The sequence below is a fragment of the Citrus clementina genome, unplaced genomic scaffold, assembly GCF_000493195.1.
Source record: "Citrus clementina cultivar Clemenules unplaced genomic scaffold, Citrus_clementina_v1.0 scaffold_5, whole genome shotgun sequence".
Lineage (NCBI taxonomy): Eukaryota > Viridiplantae > Streptophyta > Magnoliopsida > Sapindales > Rutaceae > Citrus > Citrus x clementina.
This window is the reverse complement of record NW_006262201.1, coordinates 41467081-41488893: the sequence shown is the minus strand read 5'-3', so window position 1 is coordinate 41488893 and position 21813 is coordinate 41467081. Positions and strand designations below refer to the sequence as shown.

The following is a 21813-nucleotide window of genomic DNA, read 5'->3' as shown; positions in this document are numbered from 1 at the left end:
TAAAAAAAAAAAAAAACCCTTCCAAAAAATTTTAAAAATTTTTTTTTTTTTAAAAAAAAAAAATTCTTCATACTTTCCGATATTTTTTATCTAAAGTATGTGTATTTTTGTAATAACCAATCTTTAAGGGTCTCAATATCATAAGTTTAGCAACTAGCTAACTAGGACTACATATTAAGTCAACAATATTCAAAGGATAAAATAACAACAAAAATTAAAAAGTTAAATGAAATCTTTCTACCATTATTTGGGTGTCAATTCATTTTTTTAAAATATAGTCTAGTGTCTACTATATCTACCTTCATTAAAAATGGAAGGACTTAAAGAAAAAAAAAAAAAGACAGATTCTGCAGGTAACAGCTTCTTAGGATTACATTTTTTGATAGAAAGATGAAGAGCAAAGCTTTGCATTTGCAAAACGAGTCTTTCTGTCGAATGAACTCCTCATAAAGTTCATCTTTCAAAAGTTAGCATAGCTATACTGCTTAAGTTGAGTATTACTACGGTTGCTTAAATTACAGGATGTTTTGTATTCTTTCTGAATCGCTATTTTTCATTTTTCAAAAATAATATTATTGATAAAAACAAGTTTCGATAAAGTGTTTTAGGGACATGAAGATAATGTTTTACTAATGAAAGTAAAAGTTTTGTCAGGCTGGAAAATGAAAAAGAACTGGTGAAGGTGATACTTGCATAAGTCTCATTGATAATTTGCGTCACCTCAAGGTTTTCATTACCTAATTTACATTAGTTTTATCAAATGTTACGTAAGAAAAGCATAACGAAATACATTATTGAAATTAGTGGCTATTATTTGATGTCCATCCTTATTGGATTAGCATTATGGACTAAATGTTAATCCTTCTAAAAGTCTTTATTTTCCTTTGTTATGATTGCTTGTTTTCCGATTGAGAGAAGGCAAAGCGAAACAATTGCCATCATTAAAAATGCCAACTTCATGGAAAATAGAGGGGACACAAAAAATTATAGGGGATCACGATCAAGATGAGCTTGAACAACTTATACGTAAATAAGATGGGATGATGAAATTCAAGGTTCCTTGGCTTTTTCAACTCTTAACGGAAGAGAAAAATGGGAAAAAAAAAATGAAGCCACGTGTATGGATTGTGACCTAGTTGATTTGAATTTGTGGCAGTCGGCCACTATACCAACATATATATCTCTCGATTCTACGTGCCTCTATATACTCTTTCTCAAATATCATCATCACCCGCATTTGCAATGCCAAAATGCCGCCTTCATCTCAACCAATTCGTTAGAATCTTTCAAATTATTCAACTTGTTAATCCTCGAGGCATGTCACAATTTTTGAGTGGGTATCTCCACTGAATATGCTTGTCATGGATTAGAGAATCAAGCTGTTGATGCCAAAATTAATAGCCTGATCTATAAGCTTCAAATGCAACTAATAATGGGGTTTAATTTATCATCATGTATGAGAATTCTTTTTTTTCTTTTTCTTTTTTTTATAATAACAAAGGCGAATATTATTGCTTTTTTTGTTCTCTTGATCTAAATAGAAATAGCGGTGGGTATAAATTTTTTTTCATTGAATTAATTTCAAGTAATAAGTCAGAATTGGACTAGCGTGTTAGCTAGGGTATCACTTTTGCATCAAGAGTAACAGGAGCTCTAATTAGGCTATTAACTATAGACAATAGCTTGATGGGTACAGTGTGAATATATATTCTTACCAAGCACTTTATTACATCTTTATTTGTTGAAGCAAGTGCTTTGATTGCTTGACATGTAATGTATCTTAACTCTAACGAGCACGGACACATCTACACTCTTCAGCAGCTTTAATTTGCATGGGTTTTGGCCATGATAAGACTAATCGTGCCCTAGCAACTTGAAACTCCAATTGACCCAATTATAAAAGACGTTTTACCAAAACCTCCAACAAGTAATGTGTCAGGTATCAACTGAAGTGGATTCGTGGAAATGAACTAGCTGGTTAGCTATAGCTCTTGTTGAGAGCGAATGGCCACCTGTGTATGCATGCATGATCTGTCAGTGTCACCCACTTGATTCAGTAGGCACCAACGATCGATATGTGAGGTTCTTGAAAATGACCAACTCGGAATCTTCTTAAATTTTGTCAAACTTTGGTCGATTTAATTCCATCACCGCATCGTCTTTAATTTTGTCAAAAGGATTCCATTGCTATTTTCTCAATGAAAATGAATGAGGGGGGATACCGAATATTGATAAATATTCCATGATCTTGAACAATGGGATCAACTGGACTTCAACTTTTTTATGGTATTGCTGCTGGTGGGCTTAGAGAGATGCCCTTGTTGAGCTCGAGGGTCCCTTTTCTCAACAATGGTGCAATTTAAAGCAAAGGTATTTGATACTTTGTCATTCCCACAAACGTGGTGCTAAAAGTATGAAAGCAATGAATGAAGAGAGAGATAATCAAATAGTATCTTTTTTGCGAAGGGAAATAGTCAAAATGGTTTTGGTCGGAGATATTGAACATTCCCGGGCCCCGGGGGCAACTATGAATAATTGGACCCAAAAACAACATTTTCAAGATGATCATAGCATTCCATTTAAGTGATTTAAAAAAAAAAAAATTGAAGATCAGTACTTATTTATTCTTCAATTAATTTTTCTCGTTGATCAGGTTCAGCTAATCTAATACAAATAAATGACGAGTTTTATATTTCTATGAAAAATTGACATAACTTTTTCTTAACATCTAACAATTAATTCCCGGATTCAAATTCTAAAATGGGCTGACATTTTTATCATTACACTTTTTTTTGGGGGGAAGAAAAGAACGAAAATACAATTAGAATAAAATTATTTGCATAGGTCAGTCAACAAGAATTTAGAGGCTTTATCACTAAATGACCAACTTGATATAATTTGAACATATCCAAAGTATGAATCAATTAATAAACAGGAATGGATAGCTTACATTTACGTTACATAAGTCGATATATTTACATTTATCGATTTTTTAAAATTTCATTGCGCATATCTCAGTTTATTTGATAAAAAAGACTCTATATGTATATAACAAATTAGCAATTGAATGGGCATGTTAATCAAAGCACCCAAGGATTATATTTTTTTTCCCCTTTAATTATAATGTTTTATGCAATTATATTTCCATAGAAAGGATCTTTCAAATATCTAGTCCTCAATAATGGATGTTGTCAGAGCTGATGTGGACATCAATAATTAATCAAAATAAAAATGTAACTCCACTATATCATGTGGTGTTGAACTTGTATTATCATATATTAATTATTAAGATCGTCTGGAAATCCCAATTAGTTATCTTACAAAATGGTAAAGCCATGCAAAATTGGCAAGTAGTCAAATTTGATGACTATTGATTATACCAAAGCCGTAATCATCAAGTAACGTTTCAGTCAAAAAGGATCAGAGAAACCAATAGGCATCCATCAATGCATTATATGGACAGATAAAACCTTTAGTAATAGCAATATCACACGCAATTTGTAAAATTACATGAACCCATCTAATCATGTAGGGTCTTCTAATTAATAACCAAAAGCATTTAGAAGAAACTATTTCACCAAGTATCCATCTCTTTGCCCTTGTGTTTCTTGTGTGAGGTGGGTGGAATCACTTTATGTGCCAAAAGAGCCAAAGAAAAGCATGCAATAAAGAATCACCAGTGTTGTGTTTTTATCATCAGCTCGCAAGTGAAAACTAGAAAGAGCCAACTCACATAAAGCTAGAAGGATCTTTCCAAAGGGAGCTGGTTAATTTGGTTTCAAATCTCAAGCTCCATTCAACGATGCCAGTGATTCCACTCCATATAAAAATATTATCTGTTGCTATTTTCTATTTGGGAAAGGTTGATAACAGTATTATCTTGATTGGGAAATTGGATTTGTTGAAAATGGCCAAACGTATGTAGCTGAAAGCATAAGTATCCCTAGTGATACGTTGTGTTTTTTGGTAGCTATACGACAGAATATTTTCCACCCACCAAAAGAAATAGCCTCGTTCGGGTAAGATTCTGCTTGCATGTTGATCTATATCAAGAAAGAAAATTGCATGTTGCAGCAACATTTCAACTAGGCCCTTGATGTATATACCTGAATGATGCCATGTCTGCCATGCATCAGCTCCATGTTACATTGCCATAAAATTTTCATTATCTTTTACAGCTTTCCCGTTACATGTCTTATAATAATGAAATTTGTGAATTTTACAAAAAATTATCCAATTCAACGAAAAAATTTGTGGCGAAGCATGAGTAGACCGGTCCTGATTATTGAGGAGTTATAATATTACAAGGATATTAAATATTGTTTTAAGTTAGTTGATACTAAATTAATTTATAAATAGATTATTGGCAACATTATTGGACGGGTTCAAAACCTACTAATTCTTTCATTCTAACATTTATTGGCTAATTTGCTAATTAAATTTTCATAGATAAATTAATTCACGTTAAGAATATTATTGTAAGGGTATTATTGCAAAAGAAAAAAACAAGGACAAGAATACAACATATTTAATTACAAGTGTGTTTTGAGGTAATTTTTAAAATATAAGAATTAAAAGAGCACTTAAATCAAGATATAAAGACTAAATAAGCATTTATTCTTCTATGATTTACTAAAATTGTTGATATATTAAATGGATCTATCAGATATCATGGTTGGACAATTGTCGTTTTTAAACTACAATACTTAAGTGTTTGGTAAACATTTTTTTTACTATCGTTTGAAAGTTAAATAGATTTAAGAATACAATTGTATGATAAAAAAAACATATAATATTGTTGCTATTCTTGTTAAAATTATTATTTAAAGTCATGTTTAACATATATTATTAATTCTTATTTCATATCTATAATTATTTTCCCATTGTAATTGCGGCTTTTAAGTCACAACACCTCAATACCAATCAGGGTTTAAATCTTTTATTTTGTGTTTATCCTTTCGTTTTATTTCTTCAAAATTTGAAAATATTTAAGGTAAATTCATGAATTACGAACCATGCTTTAAACATTTGGTTTCATGATCATGAGAGTGGTCGGCAATTTAATTTTGCAATCAAAAGCAATGATCCACTTGTTAGTCAAAGCAAGTGATTCGGGATGCTTAGCAAGAGGCAATGCTACCACATTTAAAGCTGACAGCAACTTGGATTTGACCTCGTTGGATTTGATTAATATTGAATCTAAGATGTTTATACGTAAATGTATCAGCAGAATTGTGATAGCGAGATTCATTTCAAAGATAATTGAATCCCCACATTGAAGGTGACTCAACATTCAACATAAGCACCCATTTGAGATATGAATAAATAGCACATATAATCGCAATACGCCCTTGCAGTATGTCCATGCAAATTAACTAGCCTCATGCCGCATTAATTCTATTACTATATTCTGACTTTTTTTTTTTTTTAACTAATATGATTAATTCTCATCGTCAGCCAAAACAATTAATGAATTTGGTGATATCTTTTTTAAAAAGTTGAATTTGGTAGCAAAAGTCTCATAAAAAGCATTGCCAGCAAAAGCAGACAACCTAATAACGTCAATCAAGGATGTTTATACGTCATGTTGGGAGATTAGTAATTCGAGTAACAACGCTTAATCACTTAACGTCACGGCTAAATAAACATTATTATTGCTAACGATATGGATTAACATGCTTGCTCCGAATCGTAATTATTCAGGCGTGGTATGAATTTTCACGACTTAAACGTACACCTTAATTAATTAAACCGAGTTCCATTATTATAATTCAACTTGTAATTTGAATCAAAGCCAACTTCATCTACCAGTCACCTGCAGGTTCAATTCCTTCGGACCTTCTCTTTTTCAGCAACTATAGATATAATAAAGTATGATGAAATTTCATGTGAACTGAGACCAGAATCACGTTGGCTGCAACATCGGATTTGAGCCGCCGGCCGGTACCTCGTACGAATTTGGACCACACCCTAGCTGTCAGCGGGACACGCGTCCCTTGTTTGCACATGTAATGTTGGCGTCATCTCCAAATTGGCAAATTCATAAAGTATCGATGATATAATTTTGAATTGAATATGTACAGCACCTTTGAGTCAAATAAGGAGGTATCTCTTTTCCAATTTTCATTTTAAAGGTAGAATCGTGGATAGATAAAAATAGAAGCCCACTATTCGTTTAGCTCCTTAACCATTAATTTTGAGAATATGGTTCTTTTTAAAATATTTTATGTCTTTTCCGTATAAATGACTAAGTCAGCCTACAAGAAAAGAAAAGAAAGGATCATTCCCATGTTTCTAGTTATACTGTTATAGCTTTAATTAACTTCTCGTATTAAAATAACAATACCATAGTCATCACTACCTTAAAGCATATAAACCCACTTATTTAAGTGTTATGAAAAAACAAGAAAAAAAAAACAAACATGGGGTTTTGAAATTGATGAGTAAACGAGTGGACTCATCAGACCTCGACCAAAAGACTGGCTATGAAGATTCTCTCGTGCAAACAAAATCTATTCTAGCTGTCAGTCGTGTACTTATTATGTGACCTAAAATGCAATTAAGATCACAACTGGATTGGTCAGGGTGGTCTCCGACCGGTTCATGCAGGCCGGGTCAGACCAAGTTCTTCATTTCTTCCAGGACTCACTCGCTTTATTGTTATTATTATATATAATCACAATAATAGTCTATCTATTAAAGCAATATTGCTGTCAGGTAAAATCATAAAAAAGAAAGGAAAAAAAAAAGCACTTTTGAAGATCAAAAGGCTGATACATATTCTTCTCGGCCAGGCCTCTTTTTTTGAATTTCAGAATGATGGTGGTCTCAATTGAGGGGGGGCAGCATGTCTGCCAAAGCAAGGGAAGTTGATATCAAAAACACAACCCACAATTGGGAAAATTTTGGAAGTGGTGGGATACATTAGTGGAAACAATTTATTAGGTTTCTTTAAGCTGAGGATCGACATCTCATAATCTTGAAAGATAAAGACCCTTTAATTCAATTAATTAAGAGAACCTATATGCGTAGTACATCAATTAATTAAACATCTTTATTAATTGATTTATACTACTAATTAAGTAGGAAAATAAATAAATAAAAGGCCTAAAAAAAAGATCGATTCCTTGTGTTGGCTGCTACTTTTTTGTTTTCCTTTAATTAGAAAAAAAAAATGGAATATACGATTACGATGGCCATGCTCCATTGGTCCTCCTCTACTAAAGTGGTGTATATTCTTTTACCTTTTCTCCCGGGCAACTGAGGACACTATAGCTAATAAAAAAAAGTACTCTAGCTAGCTCTCATCAAATTAGCTTTAACCATTTTTTTGTTTTGTTTAGGTTTAGCTTACAAACAATTTCTTGCTTTTAAATTTATTAGATCTTCCTTTTGTGAAATCCAACCCCGTGAATGAAGATACAAAACTGTTTAATTTATTATTTCTTTAGGTAGTTAGGGTAGCTAAAGCAATAATCGTGGTAAGATTAGATGGCAAATCAATGTCATTTGAGTGGATGGGATATACACATAATTTAAGGGATACCCCCAACAAGTGATTGATTGTATAAATAATGAATGGTTGAGATTGTTATAAGAAATTTGTGGTACCTGTACGGCGATCGAGGTCAGATTAATAATTTTATACAAGCAATTAATTGTATTAGACAATTCCATGCTGAAATAAAAAAGCAAGAAGCTAGTAGTATCTCTATAATAAGAAATGAATAAAAATGGGGTGTAGAGATAAATTAAAAACACAAAGACGTGTATGTAAAGTGTAGTAATGTGGCCAATGGGACTTTAGTCCAATGGGAGAAGTCTTGCACTTACAATGTTCAGTGCAAGGGTTCGAACCTCCATAAGAGCATTATGAAGGTTAGTTTCAATTCTTTCTCAATTATCAACTAATTGAGTTTTACGAAATGTGAGTAGAGTAGACATCCTTTGAATATTAGAGAGGAGGATTTAAAGTATTTGGACAAGTGCTTCAGTGGGTTAATATATAGTAGTGGTCTCAATTGTTTAGTACGATTGTAAACAATCTCTGTATAACAGAATTTAAAAAAAAAGTGTAGTAATGTGTGTGGTGGTGGTGGGGTTTAGAAAATTGGTGGGGATGTTAACGCATGGGGTTCCCACCTCCCTCCCCTCGTGCGCGCTATCTCTATCAATGGCGGCTTAGTCACTCACTCTCTTTCCCTTCAATTAGCATCATTAATGGCATGGTGCCAAAACAGAACTTGTTCGATAATAATAATCTCAAATCTCTCTCTTTATTTTATTTTATTTTTCCTCTTTTAACTTTCTCTGTTCATGTTCATGTTCATGTATTCGTCGAAGTGCAGAGTAGCAGTGCGACTAGGGTTGTCTTGTCAGCCGATGAGTGATGAGGCGGAGGGTGGAAATGGAAATTAAATTGGAGAGAAGAATGTGGGAGACAGCCAAAAAACATTGCTAGACCCAAGCAACAGTTGATGTTGGGCCCCTGTGGGCCATGCCCTCCACAACTACATTTCCTTTCCTCTTAACTATATTTATACCACCTATGCTTTCCCCTAAACCATCGCAACACTTCCCCATTCTTGATCCCTTGTTTAATTTTATCTAAAGGTTTTGTCTATCGTTAATCAATGGCTGATACAGCTGGTTCAGTTTCTACAAGGAGAATGTGTTCTGTGCCCGAAAAGCTTCAGCTGCACTTGGCCATGGTGGCCTTGCAGTTTGGCTATGCTGGTTTCCATGTGGTCTCTAGAGCTGCCCTCAACATGGGCATTAGCAAGCTTGTGTTCCCTGTTTATAGGAACATCATAGCTTTTCTTCTGCTCCTTCCTTTCGCATATTTCCTTGAAAAGTACATACATCACACTAATAACCCTTATTACTTCTCTTCATCTTCATTTATGTAGCACACACACAGACACACACATACACACTCTAAGCTTAATTGATTTTAAGAAGATCATTATGTTGCATGTGGTCGAGTAGTAACAAGTTTTAAAATTCTTGTTTTAATTTGTTCAGGAAGGAGAGGCCAGCGATGACTCTCAATTTTGCCCTTCAGTTTATTCTACTGGCGCTTGTTGGGTACTGATCAAACTTGGATTCATGACGACTCTATGTATATAATATATAACGACAATCATTTTCTTTTTTTAAATGACAAGAAATTAAAATCATTTTTCTAAATTAATTCCCACATGACAGAATCACAGCAAACCAAGGATTCTACTTGCTGGGCTTGGAAAACACGTCGCCGACGTTCGCCTCAGCCATCCAGAATTCCGTCCCCGCCATCACCTTTCTCATGGCGGCCATATTCAGGCATGTCTACGCTCACTTAGATTAATAGCAAGGAGAAGTTTATTTAATTAATTACATTTTGATTTTTTTTTTAATTTGCCGTTTTACAGGATCGAGAAAGTGAGGCTAGACCGAAAAGACGGGATTGCAAAAGTAGTAGGAACTCTATTCTGTGTGGCCGGGGCCACGGTTATAACCTTATACAAGGGTCCAACAATATACAGCCCAGCTCCCCCACTGAACCAAATCCAACCCGATTCACTAACATCAACAATATTACTTTCATTGGGAGACGCAAAGGGCAAGAACTGGACCCTGGGTTGTGTCTATCTGATTGGCCACTGCCTTTCCTGGTCCGGCTGGCTTGTGATGCAAGCACCGGTACTCAAGAAGTATCCGGCTCGCCTTTCAGTCACCGCTTACACATGTTTCTTTGGACTCATTCAGTTCATGATCATCGCTGCCATCTTTGAGAGAAACCTTGATGCATGGATTTTCCACAATGGTGGAGAAGTCTTCTCCATCCTCTACGCAGTTAGTATCTACAATATCTTAATTATCAATCTTAATTCGTTAGCATTTCTTTTTATTTTTAAAATTTTTAGTTTCTGTGCAACAAATTAAATTTGTATATCTTTCTCTTTTAGTTTGTTATACGTTACATCGTCATAGCACAAAAGTGGTTATATTATATATGCAATAATGTAGAAGACTGGTGGCCTGGGAAACGAAATGAGATCTAATTTTTAATTATTAAACTGCAGGGAGTGGTGGCATCAGGGATAGCATTCGCTGTACAGATATGGTGCATCGACAGAGGTGGTCCTGTCTTCGTTGCTGTGTATCAACCTGTTCAGACTCTCGTTGTCGCCATTATGGCCTCCTTTGCTTTAGGCGAAGAGTTCTACTTGGGCGGGTACGTACCTGCAACTTCACCTGCACGGTCCATTTTGCTTCCTAACCGTTGGATGAGTACATGCATGCTTAGCTTTTGGATTCAAATGTTTGTTTGTTTGACTGCCATATGCAGTGGGCCGCAGTTTACATATGTATTACCCAAATATGTATAGTTTCTTAAGTTGAGTGCATACGCTACCCTCGACTTCAATTATTTATTGTGTCTGTTTATGTACAGGATCATCGGGGCAGTGCTGATCGTAGTGGGATTGTACCTAGTGCTGTGGGGCAAAAGTGAAGAAAAGAAGTTTGCATCAAAGGAAAAGGTTATGATTCAGTCCACTCAAGACCACGGTAACAACAGCAGATCAGCAAGCCACATCAAGACCTCTCTCACTCAGCCACTCCTCCCTCCATCTACTGAAAATGTTTGATCAGAAAAAGGACCCTAACTTTCATCTAAATTTGGCAACAGCTGGTAAACAAAATGTACCCGGAAAAGAAATCACCAAAAAAAAAAAAAAAATGCACTACCCTATGAACTATTAAAGTTTGTGTGTGTATGAAGTTGCTTTCACTTTTTTTTTCTTGGTTTTTTTTTTCCCCTTTATGGGCTAGTACTTGATCAGTTTCTCTAAGTAGCAGCAAAAGAAAAAAGAGAGTTTTTCAAGGGGGATGAGTCTGATATTCATCGTCGTCCCATATGCTTGATGTGTTAATTTATGGTTTGAAACTTTTGAGAAGAAAGATATGCACATGATTATTATGAAGCTAATGCTCAGTGTCGTTATGGATGATTTGAAGTGAATCAATGGACCCATATATGCATTGCACAATTGTTCAGTATTTTAATTATAATGCTAGAGATGGCCAGGCATGCTGATTTTTTTAATTTGCCATGATAACCATTCTCGTTTAGATTTAATTTGGTCGGCAAAAATCACTCCAGTTTCAAAATGTACATATTTTGTTTGAATGTGATCATGATATGTAATAATAGCATGTTTTTGTACGACACCATCGGGAAATCATTAAATATAGGCAAAATTTGCAGAAGGGATGAGAGAAATGAAATGAAAGACATCATCTTTTCAGGAGAATGAACATTCGGTGCCCATTAAAATGAAACTTTTTAACTTGAAAATTTTTACGGATCCCTATTCAAATCTGCTATTACAACGTGTTATGTGCAAAGACAATAGAAGGGGGACAAAATTATAGGTAAAATTTTAAAGTTGTATTACCGGATCCCAAGATCGCATTATTAAAGATAATTCAATAATTAGGGTCAAGTTTTCTTTCTGAAGAAGAAAAATTCTTTTATTATGAGATGCTTTTTTCTTTTTAGTAATGTGAATGGGATCCATATCATTTTGCTTTTCTTCTTTCGTTTCTTATCTGCTGATCTTTACCCTTCTTGTGAATTGATATGTCTATTACTAAAATTGCGACTATAATAAGAGATTTTTTATTAGTTATACATGAACACACATAAAAACTTATATCATTGACCTTAAGTAAGAAAAAGTGTCCAACAAGGCAACAACTCAACTGGAGTTGTTGGCATTTATTCATTTATGGAATTCTAATTTATCTTTTATTATTGTTATTTTGAATTAAATCCCAATCACATGCCCACATTAATTCGTTAAGGTAGAAGCTTATATTGGGAAAGAATTTAATTATTGCTTCAATATTAGACTGTAAGAGAGGCATTCATCTTTTGAAATGTTTGAATATGTTAATGCCAAAAAATGATTCGGACAAAAACTCAAGAATTTGTTATGTGAGAGCAGGTTTAGGGCTCGATGGCTAACTATGCCCAATGACCTAGATGTTATAATGGTTAAAATATTCCGGTGAATTTGGATGGAGTTGATGGAAGCAAACGACCAGATCATCTCCAAGCGAACTTCACCCTTGCTTGAAGAGGTTCGACGGACAGCTTCTTCACAGAAGGGTCCTTGTCGAAATGGACATCGACGAGAGGATCTTTGTCAAGATGGTCATAGATGAGTGGGTCTTTGTCGAGGTGGTCATGGATAAGAGGATCATTGTTGAGATGGTGCTTGACGAAAGGGTCTTTGATAATGTGCTTGTGGGAAAGCAAATGGTCACCTCATCTTCAAGTGACCTTCACCCTTGCTTGATGAGGTTTGACGAACAGCTCCTTGATGAGATACTCCCGAGATAGTTCGTGGAACAGTTGAACAAAGTCAGTTGGAGCCAACACGGTTACCAGCGATGACCCTTCAACACTCAAGTCAACTAAGCCTCCCCAATAGAAATTTCATGCATAAGATTGCATCAACAATTGTAAGTAACAAGTGATAATATTTAAAGAGAGGAAATATTTGTAGTGAATTTAAAGAAAGGAAATATTTGTAGTGAGAGAATCAAAAAAGGGGGTTCAAATCCCAACGAGGTCAAAGATCCATTCCTACACTCATGCCCTCAATTCAAACACATCGCAAAAGTAAGAAACATGTCCTCGCGACATCACTTAAGATAGACTTGTACTTTCGATGGATAGCAAGAAATTTCTCGTTAGCTTATGGTATGATGATACCTGTAATTGACATCAAAACTAAGAGCGTTTGCTCGACTAGCTTAAGTATCATGGATGGTGGTACACCTCATCCTTCATGTAAACTAATTAACAATGTCCTCGTGTTTTTACGGGATACCCACTTAATTAAGTGACCCCTTTTAGATTAAGATCCTTTTAAGTGCAATTTCTAATTGGTTGTTGAAGTAGGATAAGCAAAATATATTATGGACATCACAACTTAAGTTACATGTATCTATTTTAGGCATATAATATACTGTTTAAAAGCTTGCAACAAAATGAATCAAACCCAACTAGATCATGGTCGAGTTACAAATTTCTTTTTTTTTCTAGTCATTTTTTAATTTTCAGTTATTTTCTTGTTTTTTTTATTACTTTCAGGATTTTTATCTTTTTTTATATATCGAATTTGGGTGTCATTTGTTTTTATTTACTTATTTAGATTAGAAGAATTTTATTACAAAAGAATATTTTATATTCGCCTATTTTGATAGATTTATGACATTTAGAGTTTAGTATAAAAGGGACTCAAAACTCTCATTTTGTTCATTTAGAATTTCTTAATTGATTTTTTGTAATTCAAAAATGCAGTTTCTCTTGTTTATCAAACTTTTATGTTATTGCATTGTCAATTGTGATTGACTTAATCAAGATTTATCAGTTCCAAGTGAACCCAACCAATATATCTCAAATTTTAAAAGAGATAATCCTTATTTTGTTGATTTAGTGTCCAACTAAATATAAGCTAATTTATTGGCAAAACAGAGTGACACTGAATTAGTCAAATCGATTTCGAATCCTTAAAATTCTCTAAGCTAATCCGCATTCCATGAAAAATTTTCTCACGTATCGAACAATGGCCACTCAAGATTGTGAATCTCTAGACTAAAATATAATCTTCAATTTAATTTCCAATCACCCTTCCCTTGTATCGCCAAGCAACCCAGAAGTACACAAAGAAATTCAAACCATTGATCCCCGCCAATATCCAATAAAAATAATCAAGCTTGCTCATGTTTAGATCATTCCTCAGCCACCCTTCCTCTTGGCCACCAGTGGCACGTTCAATAATCTTCACAAGCGCATTGCTTAGACAGCTTCCAAGTCCAATCTCACTTAGAAAAATTGCAGTACTTATGCTTCTTGTTCCATCGGTTGCTTCATTGTAAAAAAATTCCAATTGCCCTACGTATGTGAAGACTTCAGCACTATCCATAAGAAAGAATTGTGGAAACAACCAAAACACACTCATACTAAATGGCTTAGGATGGTCTTGACGTCGCATTCTTTCCACCAAGGCAGATAAGGCAAGGGCCAATATGGACACAAATAGACCGACTCCCATGCGTTGTAAAGATGTGAGGCCACGAGTCTGTCCGGTTAGTTTCCGAAGGATTGGGACAATCACTTTTTCATAAATTGGTACCAGAATGAGAGCGTTGATGGCACTGAAGATTGGGACGCAGCCAGTAGGGATAGTGAAGTTTGAACCGAGGTTTCGGTCCATGACGGCTGCTTGGCTGAGGAAGAATGTTGATAATTGAGCGAATGAGATGGCGAGATCTAGGGTTGATGCCCATATTGGGAGGATTCTAATGAATGACTTCAATTCTTCTACTTGAGTCAGTGTACAAAGCCTCCATCTGTCCTTTCTCACAGTTTCCGGGTCCGTTATAACCGCTGCTTTGTCCAAAAACCTGCAAAAACAAACAAATAAATGCTTGCATATATATGTATGTACGAAGATTATCCAGCTCCTGACCATCTGATCTGAGGTTTTATAACTCTAATTAATTAGCAACTAACAATTATAAGAACCTGAACTGTGATCAATGAGAAAGTTTACGAGCACCGAATATATCAGACTCCTTAGTCGTAACCTCATAGAGGTCATCTTCATGTTCCACTTCCACTCCCTCAAGATGGTTCCTCACAGAAGAAACAATAACCTGAACAAATCTTGTTAAGGGGCTTCCGATGGGCTTTTGATAGCGGTAATAAGGAAATCCAGCGGCTACTATTATAATGGAGCATATTGTGAAGGCAGTGGGGATTCCGAAACCCACACTCCAACCTTTCTGCTCTTGAATGTAAACCAAAACAGTGATACCAAAGATGGCGCCCATGTTTATTGCAAAGAAAAACCAATTAAAGAATACGTATTTCTGTATGGCTTCTTTTTCATCAGCTTCATCATATTGGTCTGCCCCGAAAGATGAGACGCATGGTTTGATACCTCCAGTTCCCAGGGCAATAAGGCCCAATGCACACAGTAGGAACGCGTTTTGGCCTCCATTTGCTTCGACGCATGGTCTTTCCTTGCATGCAGGTGGTCGTAGGCTGTCTAAGGAGCCTGATACAGTCAACAGGACCATTCCCTGACGACATTTATTTATAGCATTAATCATCAATATATAGCACGAGACAAATTAAACCAAAATAATAATAATAAAATTTTACTCTCTCAAACATATTGCATTACCCTTTTTATTAATATAAAAAAGTATATTTCAATAAAATTTCTACTGTCATTTTTGTTATTTAAAATTTTGCAATACTTTACCAATAAATAAATAAAAATTTGTTATATATAATATAATCGCCTGTTTATTCTAACAAAGGTATGTATATGAGAAAACATTATGATTATCAGGATTTATAAGGTATTTAATTAAAAGCTAAATTCAAATTAATCAATGGGTTACTTAATTATGTCATCAAATTAAACCTTGTTTTTAATATTTGGGTATTTTAAAAGATACTTTTCATATAATTAATATTGTAATTCTGCATATGTGCTGTTATGCCGCTGGTGAGCACACCGAACAGCAAGGTTTCCACACTTTTCAAGCAAGTGCAAGCTCCCAGAATTTTAAAGAAACGAGTGAATGGCAAGAGAGAATAGAGAGAAAATTTCAGAGAAGAAGAAGAAACTGAGTCCAGAATTTTATATATCCCATCAAATACAACCATGGAAATACTTATAGCAGCAAGAATATGCTCACAGCTGTCAAAACTAAATAACAACCTCTCTCTATAACAAAGAATTATTCTCTAAATAGCTAAAGCCGTTAGAAACCGAATCCTCTGCTCATATATGCTCAGTGTGTGTAATCCTTGAACCATTTGGGAGGCTTCCTTACGCGACTTGGCTTGATGTTATCTTGGGGTCGGTTTTGGATAGCCTCACTTGAGTTTGCCTGGGCCTTTTCCTCGCTATTGATAGAGCTAGCTGAGTTGGGCTTGTCTAACTGTAATATTGGGGTTGTATCACCCTCCACTCCTTGAGGAATCACCTTGTCCTCAAGGTGAAAATTCGGGTACTGCTTAGTGAATTCAGAAAGAGCTTCCCATGTTGCATTCTCAGGAGCACAATCCTGCCACTGCACTAAAATTTGGGATTGTGGGATGCCATGAACCAACACTTGACGTTGAGCACAAATAGCAATGGGAATAGACATAGGCTGGTTATTGTAAGACTCGCTAGGTAGTGAATGAACTTGTGAGGCATCCTGACCATGAAACGGTTTAAGAAGTGAGATGTGAAAGACTGGATGAATCTTAGAGTCAGGAGGTAAATCCAAGCGATAGGCCACAGCGCCAATACGCTCCGTTACTCGAAAAGGACCATAATATCGCTTCGCTAGCTTGTTGGATAATCTGTTTGCAACTGATATTTGCCGATAAGGCTGCAACTTAACCAAAACTTGATCCCCGACCTGAAGCTCTAGCTCACGGCGATGAGCATTAGCCTTTTGCTGCATTCTATGTTGAGCTGCTCGCAAGTTGGTTTTCAAGGCTGTTAGAAGGGCATCACGTTCCAGCAGCAATTCATCAAGTGCTTGGATTGAAGTAGAGCTCCCGGTATAGGCAGGGATTACAGGTGGCTCACGACCATACAAGGCCTTAAAAGGAGACATTTGGATGCTTGTATGAAAGCTAGTGTTGTAAGAAAACTCAGCCCAGCCTAAATAATCGAACCACAATGTCGGTTTCGCTTGTGTGAATACTCGCAAATACTGCTCGAGTCCTCGATTAACAACCTCTGACTGGCCATCCGTTTGAGGATGATATGCTGTACTATGCTTCAATGTGGTACCACTTAACTCAAAGAGTTTCTTCCAAAAGCTACTAAGAAAGATAGAGTCACGATCTGAAATTATGGTACGGGGAAAACCATGGTGCTTAACAACCATATCAGTGAATAAAACGGCTGTTTTGCTTGCTGTAAAGTGTGTGGGTAGAGCACCAAAATGAGCTGATTTTGTCAATCGGTCAACCACAACTAAGATAACAGTGAACCCATGGGAAAATGGTAAACCTGTAATGAAATCCATGGTAACTTCCTCCCAAACTAGTGAAGGTATAGGCAAGGGTTGAAGGAGTCCAGCTGGTGCCTGAGTAGAGTATTTTGTTTGCTGACACAATAAACAAGAGGCAACAAATAACTCCACATCCTTGCGCATATTTGGCCAATAAAAGAGAGTGGATAGACGAACTAATGTCCGCTTGACGCCGGCATGACCTGCGACTGGTGTGGCATGAAATTCTTGTAATAAAGAAGGCCTCAAAACAGAGTGAGAGCTGATGAAGAACCTGTTTTTGAACCGTAGGATTCCATCCGAGACCGAATATGGATACATTACAGAACCAGAGGAATACTTCTGATGGAGAGCTAAGAGATCCGGTAAGGACTGATTTTCCGCACGAAGAATAGAGAGGAATTCAGGAATAGGGCAGCTAGCAAGTAACATAGTAGCAGGATAATGGTCATATAATTCAGGGACATCAACTTCATGTACTCTGGATAAGGCATCAGCTGCACTATTAGTTCGACCCGGCTTATATTCAACCCTGAAATGATACCCCAGTAATTTACGAACATAAAATTGTTGCTCTGGAGTTTGGATAACCTGCTGAAGGAGCTCTCGAATACTTTTCTGGTCAGTTCGGATAATAAAGAAATGGCCTAACAAGTATTGTCTCCACTTATGTACTGCTTCGGCAATGGCATGAAGTTCTTTGATATAAGTAGAAGCGACAAGCATGCGAGGACCCAATTTTCGGCTAAAATAAGCAATAGGATGATCAGCTTGCATCAGTACGGCTCCAATACCAACATTCGAGGCATCCGTCTCAATAACAAAATCCAATTGAAAATCTGGCAAGCGAAGGACTGGTGCTGCACTCATGGCTTGTTTTAAGGCAGCAAAGGCCGTGTCAGCTGCGGAGGACCAATGGAAACAATCCTTCCGCAATAAATCTGTGAGAGGGGCAGCAATGGAAGCATATCCTTTAATAAAGCGACGATAGTAGCCTGTGAGACCCAAGAATCCTCGCAACTGTTTTGTGGTAGACGGCGTAGGCCAATTAGACATGACCACCAACTTGTGAGGATCAGCCTTAACTCCAGAAGAGGAAACAATATGGCCGAGATATTCAATGTTATCTTGGCAAAAAAAACACTTTGAGAGCTTCACAAAAAAATGATTAGTATGAAGACAATCAAATACTCTATGTAAATGCTCAAAATGGTCTTCTAAAGAAGTGCTGTACACTAAGATATCGTCAAAGAAAACGATCACAAACTTACGGAGATAAGGAGCAAAGAGCCTATTCATTGTCGCTTGAAATGTGGAAGGGGCATTAGAGAGTCCAAAAGGCATAACAAGGAACTCAAAATGCCCATCATGAGTCCGAAAGGCTGTTTTATAAATATCTCTGTCACATACTCGTATTTGATGGTACCCCGCTCGCAAATCCAGCTTACTGAAAATACAAGCACCACCAAGCTCGTCTAATAACTCATCAATAGTTGGTATCGGAAATTTGTCTTTAATTGTTACCGCGTTCAAGGCTCGGTAATCTACACAAAAACGATAGGAGCCATCTTTCTTTTTAACCAGCAACACAGGTGAAGAGAATGGGCTCTGACTTGGGCGAATAATGCCTTGATCAAGCATTTCTGTAATTAGTCTCTCCATTTCGGCTTTTTGGAAGTGAGGATAACGGTATGGGCGAACATTGACAGGTTTAGTATTTGGGAGAAGATGAATGTGATGGTCAATAAGTCTATGAGGAGGTAGGGAAGATGGAGTGTGAAATAATTGCTCATATTGATGAAGAAGGGCAAGTACAGGGGATGGCAAATCGGGTGGGAAGTCAAACTTAGCAGCAGTGGTTGGAACAGAGAGGGTATCCTGCGCGTCTGTGGTAGTATGCAACTGGAAAAATTCAAAGAGGCCGTGGATTTGATCATGGGACATGAGGGCTTGTAATTGATGAAAAGAAATCGGTCTTGGAGCCAAGGAGAGATCACCTCGCAGGAAGACAGGAGAGCCATTATAGAAAAATTCCATTGACAATGCCGCATAGTCATGAGAGACTTTGCCAAGTAGCTGTAACCATTGAATTCCGAGGACAATATCCGGTCCCTCAATAGGAAGAACATAAAGGTCGATGTAGAAAACATGGCCTTGCATAGATAAGGCGACTTGGGAACAAACATATCGACAAACTAAAGAATCACCATTACCGATATATACCCGGAATGTGGTAGTGTCTTGTACTGCTAACCCCAAAACTTCAGCCACAGCGGGTTTAATAAAATTATGAGTGCTACCACTATCGATAAGTACTTGCACGGGCTGTTGATTAATTTCACCAAGGAGTCGTAGAGAACGAGGAGTATTTTGGCCCGCTAATGCATTTAAACTGGAGATATCACCAGTTATAATAGTTTCCTCAACAACATCGGAGATCTCATAATTAATTGGTGGACCCATCGCCTCGTCAACATCCTCAGTTCCTAATAGAAGCAGAAACTTACTACGGCATCTATGAGAGTTGCTCCACTTCTGGTCGCAATTGTAGCAGAGTCCTTTCTCCCTTTTTTCACGAAGTTCTTGAGGAGAAAGACGCTTAATAGGTAGAGATGGCGTTGGTAAAAGTAGAGGTAAAGTGGACGGGGCAGGTTGAGGTGGGTTGATGGCAGGGGCACTTGCAGGACTGTGATTGGTTGTAGTAGGGTGAAAGGATGGTGTGGTGGTTTTGTGGGTCCACTTAGACCAAGGTCTGGACGTAACTTTACTCTCATCTCCACGTGCTTCAAACATACGAGCTAGTGCAAATGCCTCCATCAACGAGGAAGGCCGTGACAGCAACAGCTCGCGACGAATATCCACTCGCAACCCCGTGATAAAAAATGAGATAAGGAGAGGCTCGGAAATACCTGTGACTTTATTCATGAGGTCCTCAAACTCAGTTTGAAATTCTGCCACACTTGATTTCTGAGTAAGTTTTGATAGATTGCCTTGGTGGTCCTCGTACAGGGAAGCTCCGAAACGAAACTTCAGATTTTGAAGAAAATCCTTCCAACTGGTAAGAAGATCATTCGCCTTCATCCATTGGTACCAAGCCGAAGCGCGACCTTCCAAATGAAAAGACACGATGCGGAGACGAAGAGCTTCGGATGTGCCATGGAAATCAAAATACTCATTGATGCGAAAAGCCCAACCGTTTGGGTCAGTTCCATCAAATTTTGGGACCTCGAGTTTCATTGTTCGCAAAAGAGGATTGGAGTCATGGGTGCCCGATGAACCATCAGATATATGTGGAAACGGGGGTGGATTCGAAAGTCCATTTGTTGGACCGGAAGGTAACCCCTTGATCTGAGAACGCAAGTCCTCCAAGCGAGAATCCACGGTAAGCATGTATTGTTGCAGCGTGTGATGAACTGCGACCGTTTGACTATCAAGTTTTGTTTGTAAAGCTTTAATGGCATCTAGAATCTCCGAATCAGCCATGATGAGCAAATAGCAATGAAAGCACCAATGTTATGCCGCTGGTGAGCACACCGAACAGCAAGGTTTCCACACTTTTCAAGCAAGTGCAAGCTCCCAGAATTTTAAAGAAACGAGTGAATGGCAAGAGAGAATAGAGAGAAAATTTCAGAGAAGAAGAAGAAACTGAGTCCAGAATTTTATATATCCCATCAAATACAACCATGGAAATACTTATAGCAGCAAGAATATGCTCACAGCTGTCAAAACTAAATAACAACCTCTCTCTATAACAAAGAATTATTCTCTAAATAGCTAAAGCCGTTAGAAACCGAATCCTCTGCTCATATATGCTCAGTGTGTGTAATCCTTGAACCATTTGGGAGGCTTCCTTACGCGACTTGGCTTGATGTTATCTTGGGGTCGGTTTTGGATAGCCTCACTTGAGTTTGCCTGGGCCTTTTCCTCGCTATTGATAGAGCTAGCTGAGTTGGGCTTGTCTAACTGTAATATTGGGGTTGTATCATGTGCTCACCACTGAATAGATGCAAGAGAAGACGACGAGTGTTCTGAATCGACCCAAATAAGCATCAGCGAGAAATGCTCCAAGAATTGTTAGCACATATGCAGCTCCAATCCAATCAGTCACGTGAGTACCAGCAGTTGGAAGCGATTGATGCATTTCACGAACCAAATAAGCCGTCATGTTCACCGTAATGGCGAAAAATGCTAACCTTTCGGCCACCTCATTCACTGCAAGCAATATTTTTAAGATCATTCTCGAAATCAGTAATTGCATATCTTGCATATATATATATATATATATATATATATATATATATATGAATAGGCCAATGTTACGTTACGTTAATCGTAACGTACGCCACACACAGCAATAGTGGTGGGTCTCACCATGGGAACTGTTGCTGTATGTGGATGTACGTTACGATTAACGTAACATAGCGGGATCCATATGAATATAGCCAGCTTTAGATTTTATTAAAAACCTATGATGAATGGAGAGGCCTTCCAACCTCCAGTTGTTCGCTTATCTGCAGTTCTTCCTCGATAGTCGACGCACCCATTGCTGACCGAAGTCGATATATTTGCTTCTTGCTTGCAAGAAAAATCATCAAATTCAAATTTAATATCGATACAATTGCTTAGCAATTGAATGAGAGAAATGTTTAATTGCATAGAAAAATCAAGTAAAGCAATACTTATACTTACCTCATTAATTTGCATTTCTTCTCTTGTGTCCAT

At 37.0% G+C, this 21813-nt stretch overlaps 2 protein-coding genes across 2 annotated transcripts; one reads left to right on the top strand and one right to left on the bottom strand.

The window, feature by feature from the left end:
- Positions 1 to 8414: 8414 nt before the first annotated feature.
- On the top strand, positions 8415 to 10970 carry LOC18041487 (protein WALLS ARE THIN 1). Its single transcript, XM_006435024.2, has 6 exons — positions 8415 to 8854; positions 9025 to 9087; positions 9208 to 9324; positions 9414 to 9837; positions 10068 to 10219; positions 10439 to 10970. Exons 1-6 carry the CDS (start codon positions 8634 to 8636, stop codon positions 10632 to 10634), a joined length of 1173 nt encoding a protein of 390 aa, XP_006435087.1. The 5' UTR covers positions 8415 to 8633; the 3' UTR covers positions 10635 to 10970.
- Positions 10971 to 13673: 2703 nt separating this feature from the next.
- Positions 13674 to 21813, bottom strand: LOC18041486 (protein NRT1/ PTR FAMILY 8.3). The gene is given in 5 exon segments (XM_024183869.1): positions 13674 to 14466; positions 14588 to 15147; positions 21086 to 21303; positions 21558 to 21666; positions 21781 to 21813. Coding segments are annotated over 5 exon segments (1713 nt in total).